At 35.9% G+C, this 8,192-nt stretch overlaps 1 protein-coding gene across 1 annotated transcript in view; it reads left to right on the forward strand.

Annotated features, from left to right (window-relative positions):
• Positions 1 to 3,526: 3,526 nt before the first annotated feature.
• LOC113234793 (putative elongator complex protein 1) overlaps positions 3,527 to 8,192 on the forward strand; it is an 11,170-nt gene continuing 6,504 nt past the window's right edge. Inside the window, exons 1-2 of the mRNA XM_026470283.1 lie at positions 3,527 to 3,859; positions 4,217 to 4,436. Of these exons, the coding sequence (XP_026326068.1) occupies positions 3,527 to 3,859; positions 4,217 to 4,436 (553 nt within the window). The remainder of the gene's footprint in view (positions 3,860 to 4,216; positions 4,437 to 8,192) is intronic.

Below are 8,192 nucleotides of genomic sequence, written 5' to 3' on the forward strand. Positions count from 1 at the left end.
GATGAAGGATGCACTAACTTTTCTCAACATTATAATCCATCGGCATTCAATTCTCAATTCAATTACAGTGGATATACAACAGGCTCGGCTCCTTCATCAAGATACTGCAATGAACCACCTTCTTTATCTAATCGCTCAGAACCATATACTTCAGGGTATTCAACAAGTCAGAATCAGACAAGTTACACAACTGCTCCATATGCTTCACCTGTTCCCTCAGAATCATCCCAAAACTCATATGAAGATGTAGATTTTGTGAATGACCTGATTTGAAAAAAAAAATGTTTTGTTCTATCTACATAATTTGACTTCTAATTATAATTTTAATTTCGCTTACCCTACTATTAGGTAGGTAAAGGCGAAAACAATACCTTAATTTGTTATTTTAATAAATAAATAAAAATATGTAAAACTCACTTTAATGTTTTCTTTCAATGCTTCTATAATCGCTTCACAAACTTCTGGTACAATGCAAGAAATTGACTGTTTTGAAATTCTGAAGGTGTATTGAAGGCTTGTATATGAATCTCCTGTTGCCAAAAATCTTAGTGTTAGAGCCAGTCTATCTTGCGGCGAAATCGCAGATCTCATTATAGTGTCTTGTCTTGATATTTTAGGCGCAATTATTGTTAACAAATATTCGAAGTCAGTAGGCGACATCCGGGTAAAGTTTTTATATTGACCACTTATATGCTGAGATTTTAGTCCACAAGTAAAGAAGATCTTCTTTTATACAATTCAGTTTTCCACCATCGACGCTTCCGACGTTTCCGGTCTTCAGTTAGTAAATACATGAAAATAAAAACCGCACCAGCTATCACGACCTCCCTGTTCGGCATGTTCGTAGTGACTGAGTGGAAACAGCTTTTTTTAAAATCGTTTCGCGTACACAATTCGCTTTGAGTTCGTGTGCCGTCCACACTGTTGACGCTAAATTACACGTAATCTTACATTACACGTTACACTCGTCTGGACCCGGTTTAAGGATGTACTCCAAAAATGACAAAATGAGGACAGTGGGCATTTAAGATTACGTTACGTATTTTCGATTCCCGTGTTTGACATGAATCAATGTAGTGTATCTCTTTTGGCTTACGATGGCATGCAGTAGTTAAACAAAGACAATAAAATGTTTATGTTTTGAACGTCGAAATCTTAGACTATGGAAACTAAAGGACATGTTACGTTGACATATATAAATCAGACGTTATATGTATATGATGCATTTCGACGTCGAAAACATAAACATATTATTGTCTTTGTTTAACTATTACGTGCCGTCTTAAGCCAAAAGAGATAGCATTACATTGGTCTGTGTCAAACACGGGAATCGAAAATTCGTAACGTCATTTTAAATGCCAACCGTGGCCATTTCAAGTACATGAGGTACATGATACCGTTGTCAAAGGGAAGTACATCAAATGTCAAAACAATGTTTTTCCAAATGTATTATTGAATTATTCACATGTATTATAATTAAATTGGACAAAAATATTGACAGTGAGAATAATTAGGTATTAATAAAAATGCGACGCTGCAGCATTAAAGGATGCGGCTTTAGAAAAACTGCAAATCAATCGAATGTTACAATACACAGGCATGTGTTATTTTTTTGTCTATAAATCACACAATAGCCCGAATATTTTATGTAATTAGACTTATTTAAGTAGTTCATTTATAAATCTTGCCAAATTTTGCTTTTGTTACTTTAGATTGCCTGTTTGTTTGTATATTTTGATGATTGTTGTTAACGATTATTTTGAGATAGTGTTGATCTTGTAAGCATACATAATATCGATATTCTGTTATTAAAACAATTCACTATGAGGTTTTTATTGTTTTATTATTATTATTTCAAGTTTTCCTACAAATGAAAAAAGGAAGAAAGAATGGTTGGAAATCATAGGACTGCCGAATATAAACGTTGGATCAAAGACCATCTTCATTTTGAAGAGTCAAATTTTAACAACTTTAAATGTAACTAGATTACATGACCAAATGATGGAATACCATCATTAGGTTTATTGGTAAATAATTTTATGTTCAATTTAGATTAAACAAGACTCATTTACTAGCTATTCTCAGTTCCTGAAAACAAAATTATCCACTCGTTTCTGATTTTTCCCAATGACAACTCTAACTATTAAAAATGACTATTTTTTTAAAGCCTGCAATACAATGACAACATACCAACGTATAGACAGCCTATTTGCCTTGCCTTGCCTTGTTCGGTGTCACTCGCCTAGCTGACCGAGTGAAGGCGAGCGCCAACGTGTATAGAGTTCATTCGGCTTATCACAAACCAAAGGCGCTCGACCAATAGCGTTCACACGTTAGTCCGTCCGCATATGAAATGCATACTGGTTTTATAACTCTATTCAAAAAAAAATCAAAACACAAAATAAAGAAGTATATATTATATATCAACAAAATGTCATGTTGTTCTGTTTCTGGAATAATCAGCATCCACCACGTTCGTTTTTGTCATTTCTTTTTTGCAACTTTATTGCGGGGATTTTATCGTGGGGAAAAGCTAGTACATGATAATTGTTGATTTCCGATAATTGATTTTTACAACTACTTCCATTATTTCTGTGTTAAAATTGCTTGATAGATTCATTTGCTTAAGAAAGCCCGGGAATTAACGGGAATACTAGAATCCGCAGAAACCTGAATAGACTTGTACTTGACGGTTAGTTAAAAGACGTTATGTAAATATGTACTAAAATGTACATAGGTTAAAGGCGTACCTCTTAAAGTAATTTTTATATTTTATTTAGTAAGTACAATTAATACTACGTAATGTTAAATACAAGTAAAGTAGGTATAATTAAGCAAGAATGCGCATGTCGCCAACAAACTGCACAGCAGTTTGGTGACTTTTACTAAATAAGTTACCAGTTGTAATGTTGAAAATAATTTTTTTTTGAAGTTTAAAAATGTGTGTTGACATTTATAATAATATACCACTCGAGATTAAATTATCAGACTTGTGTTTGTTTAGGCATACTTTGGTTACAGTAAACTAAAGAAACAAAAATTCAAGCCATACGTTTTCATGTCGATAATGACTTATCGATAGATTATGGTACAACACTAAAGAAATCCGCCATTTGTAACTTTCAAATTTTGGTAATATGCACGTTGATTCTGTACTTAGGGCAGCTCCTTTCTTTTATTTTTTTCCATCCTCTAAGGTCGAAATACACCATATACATATAACGTCTGAGTTATATATGTCAATATGACATGTCTTTTAGTTTCCATAGTCTAAGATGTTATGAACATTGGGGGTTTTTGTAATTACCGTCTTTTCACAAATTCTTTTTTTAGTTTATGCATTATTACGTTTTGAGTTTCTTATTGTTTGTTGCTTGTTTAAGCTGATGCCCCTACAGCCAATGCTCAACAAATTTAAAAATAAGAATATTAATTTTTTTTTTAGGTGACAGTGACATCTAACAAAACGTTATGGTTAGCTTGACAAGCTTGCATGGTTTTCTTACTTATTTCGTAATTTTAAAAAATGAAGAATTTAAATTTGTGGGACGTTAGCATAAAAAATATAAACCTCAATGGTGATGATGATTCGCTGTTTGCATATGGCCACGTTGAAGGAAACGAGAAGGAACTATATGCTTGTTCACATAACCTAATTGTGAGGTGTTTTAGTGAGAATGGAGTGGAGAAATGGACCGAAAACCTATCAGAGTTATCGTCTCCAGATAATAAGGCTGTAGACATAACGTTTTTGCCTCTGACAGGCGCAGTATGCGTCGGCCTCCGGAATGGGGAGTTGTTTACTATTGGTGGTTCTGGCGAGTCGGACTTAGTTGGCGTCTGCGATAGCGGCATACGGGTGGGTGCTTATGCCTGCAAAAATATCAATCACGTTATTTTTGTATTATCAATTTATGACACAACAAGAGTTTGCAATATAAATGTTATTCTTGGCTAATGTGCAAATTAGGTGTATTGTAACAAACTATCATCTTATTTCTCATCATCTTCAACAGTCGCTTTCTTATAATTTCTTCGATATTGAAACATTTTATTGCATTACTAGATGTAACTACAGACGGCAGCACATCAAACTACGAATTGACATATCTTCTTCCGTTGCATTCGAGGTTGCAATATTCGAATCAAAATGCATTGCTTGATGTGCTGTTGACTGTACATTAATTATAATCATTTACTTACTTTTCAATTTCAGGCTATGCAATGGAGTCCAGATGAAGAGCTTCTAGTGCTAGTGACAAAAGACATGAAGTCTATTGTGATGTCATGTACATTTGACCCAATCCATGAGATGGAGCTGGCCAGCCAAGAATTTGGGGAGAAGCAATTTATCACAGTTGGCTGGGGGAAGAAAGAAACACAGTTTCATGGCTCTGAGGGGAAAAAAGCGAGGGTCAAGGCTGAAGTCACTGCTGGTAATATTTGGGCCGTGTTCTGCATAAATAAGTTAACCTACAATTTGACAGTTTTGAGATATTGAGCATTAAAGATTTTTGGCAACTATTTGTCATTACTCATTTAATTAATGAAGTTTACAGGACAATTATATATCAAAAGATTTATAATGAAGTAAGAATTACGATCAGTTTATTATTTTTGAACTTACAATTAGTAATTAAAAGAAAATGGTTTATGCATAATTTAATATATCAATAAAATTATTACTTTATGTGTCAAGGGTGGATATCACATTTTTGCTAAATACGGAAAAGTTCATATAAAGTGTCACTTAATCCATGAAAACACTGAGAAATCACATTTTCCTAGTGATCATGTATTAAACCAAGTAACAGTAGTTTTATTTTTGTCAATGTATTTTGTTTTCAATAATCAAAAGCTCTTCTTCTTTGACCAGTAACAATCAGAGGCACACGACAGGAGCCTCCCCGCACGGCGTGACATTCCTTACTTTTACAAGATTTGATTGTGACATGTGCATTGAGGGTCTCTGTCTTCCCACGTTTACATCTACTAACATCCATCCTTTCTACTGGACCACATAATCTTTCACTAAACGACACTCTCTTATTACTTTTTCGTAGTGGCACGGCTGCAGCGCTACAGTGACGCAATGTAGCGATTCTATAAACGCCTAATTTGGAGATGCAGTAACAGAGTACATTATTATTATTATTAGGGTGGCTTCATTCGGGGCATATGTAGCCCCTCATTACTGCGACCAACAGTTGATCTATTCCACACGCAAAATAGGCGCTTCGACATCGAGTTGCGGAAACTAGCCCGTTGCACCAAGTACCAGTTGATCTATTGTACAGTAACCTGTATCAACTTGTAAATAAGGTGACAAGACAGCGGAATAATGAGGAATCGCTACTTGATCTCATTCTATGTAATGAACAAAACTTATGCACTAGTGTTGAACACTATCCAAATATTGGAAAAAGCGATCATCAAGTTCTTGTAGCGACAATACAGTGCGAAGATAAATCGGCCAGTAAATCAAGTACCCAACAGCCCCGAAGAAACTTTTTTACAGTAAATTATGAGGAACTAATGGAAGATGTCTTAAACAAACAAAACATAATAGATACTCAAGTTAGTGATGTTGATGATGCCTGGACAAATTTTTCACAAAAAATTCATAGTGCTATTGAAAAAACATTCCTTTGAAAACTAAATTTAAAAGACCTAATGTCAATAAACCGTGGATTAATCAACAAATATTAGATGAAGTCGATCACAAAATGGATCTGTGGAAACATTACACCCAAAACGGTTCTGAAGCTGCATATAAAGCATATAGGAAGGTTAATAACCAATTGGTAAATAAAGTCCGGAAGCTCAGAATGGAGTTTGAAAAAGGGATTGTAAAAAGTGGACCTAAAACATTTTATTCTTACGTACGACAACAATTGCACTCAACAGTTTCGGTTCCCATGTTGTTAAAAGATGATAGTGGAAATATTACTTGTGACCAAAAGATATTCGCCAACTTATTTGCTCGTCAATTCGAAAAATCTTTTGTAATAGAACCCTCAAATGTGTCAATCCCAGAAGTACAAATGCCAAGAGTAGTAAATACAATAGAACTGCTGACCTTCACACCAGAGAAAGTAGCCAAAGCTTTAAAAACTTTCAATGACTCTACTGCTATGGGACCAGATGCCTTGCCGGCAATATTATTAAAAAAATGTAGCAATGTTTTAAGCCAGCAGTTAGCGCACATTATGAATTTATCATTTACTAATGGACGATTACCACAACAATGGAAAAAGGCACATGTTACTCCCATATATAAAAAAGGTGACAAGTATGTTGCTGTTAATTACCGTCCCATAAGTTTGACGAGCATTGTTTGTAAAGTTGTGGAGAAGATTGTGGCAGCTGAGCTAAGAACTTTTATCAATGTGGAGAACATTATCGTAGATGAACAGCATGGCTTCGTACCAAAGAGATCTACAGTTACGAATCTTCTCACGTGCCTTGACAAATGGACACACAACTGGGATAAGCGCCACCCTACTGATGTGATATATCTAGACTTTGAGAAGGCATTTGACCAAGTCCCTATTAAAAGGCTAATTGCGAAACTCAGTCACCTTGGAATCCGTGGACAGCTCCTAAAGTGGATTGAGAACTTCCTAAGTGACAGAAAGTTTAAAGTAAGAGTAGGTGATACTCTGTCAGATGATTTTGACGTTCACAGTGGCGTCCCACAAGGATCGGTCCTTGGGCCAATTCTGTTTGTTATCTTCATCACAGACTTAAAGAATGTCATTCAGTCAGACCTGTCAATATATGCAGATGATACCAAGCTTATAGGAAACCCTCTAATAGCTCACAATACCATACAACAGGATTTGGACCGCATTGTACAATGGACAAAACTCTGGCTTCTTTCATTGAATGCTACAAAGTGTACAGTATTGCATATAGGAAATAGTAATCCGAAACTTGGTTATACTGTGGATAACATAACTCTTCAGGCTGTTAATGCACAAAAAGATCTTGGTGTTACAATAACCAGTAACCTTAAATGGGACGTACACATCATAACCATAACCAGAAGAGCTAATTCTATGATGTACATGATAAGAAAAGCATTTTACAATATTACTAAGGAGTTATTTATCCAAATATACAAAACATATATACGTCCATTATTGGAATATGCTTTTCAAATTTGGTGTCCTTATTTCAAAAAGGACATTCTTATGTTGGAGAAAGTACAAAGGAGAGCAACGAAAATGGTTCAGTCTTTAAAAAACTTATCTTACGAAGAGCGCCTCCATGAACTAAAGTTAACTACTTTGGAGCAGCGAAGGAACCGAGGAGATCTCATAGAGACTTACAAAATACTCAATGGGTACTACAATGTGCGCAATATGCAAGATATGTACATATTGAATCATAATCATCAATTGAGAGGCCACTCTCTAAAGTTAAACATGCCTCCGTGTGCTAGCAACCCTAGAAAACACTTCTTACCATTTCGCGTTGTGAACTTGTGGAATTCGCTCCCAGAAACTGTTATTAGTGCACAGACAGTGAACAGTTTCAAAGCTAGACTTGATAAACATTTTGGAAACGAATAATATACAAGTGCAGTGATATACACGCATCAGCTCGCAGAGCTGCTAGTGTATTAATTGATAATAATAATATTGTGATCACCACTAATTACAGTTCGGAGCCAAGGCCGAAAGCATTGAAGAACTGAAGGACTTTCCTGGCTCTGACAGATTTAATGTCCTCTGGTTGTAACATGTGCCTTCCCAGTATGGAGCTTCGTACGCCCATCAAGGGGTAATATTGGGTGAGAAGATAAGCAGGAGTTTTATCTGCCTCATGGCAGAATCTACACTCTCTATTCTCTCTCTGCCCAATATTTAACATGTGCTTGTTCATGTCCTGTTAAAACTCTAGTGAGCATTCTGATGCCATTCCTGTCCAATGACAGAGCTTCTCTACAGTGTTTGGCACTGTAGGCAGCTATCAGGGCTTTTGAATGCTCAAGACCCTTAACTCTGTAGCCACACTTCTCGGGAGACGCACACATGCTTTTGATCGGCTCTGGCACAAGGCACTTCTATCGAAGCTACCATCTTACGGGCTTCCAAAAGGGCTGTGCACTTAGATCTCCAGCTTCCTGTCTGAGCGGAGCTTAAAAGTAGCAGTGTATGAGCGGAGCTTAAAAGTAGCAGTGTATG

This window comes from Hyposmocoma kahamanoa, unplaced genomic scaffold (genome assembly GCF_003589595.1).
Source record: "Hyposmocoma kahamanoa isolate Upper Pololo Valley unplaced genomic scaffold, ASM358959v1 86, whole genome shotgun sequence".
NCBI lineage: Eukaryota > Metazoa > Arthropoda > Insecta > Lepidoptera > Cosmopterigidae > Hyposmocoma > Hyposmocoma kahamanoa.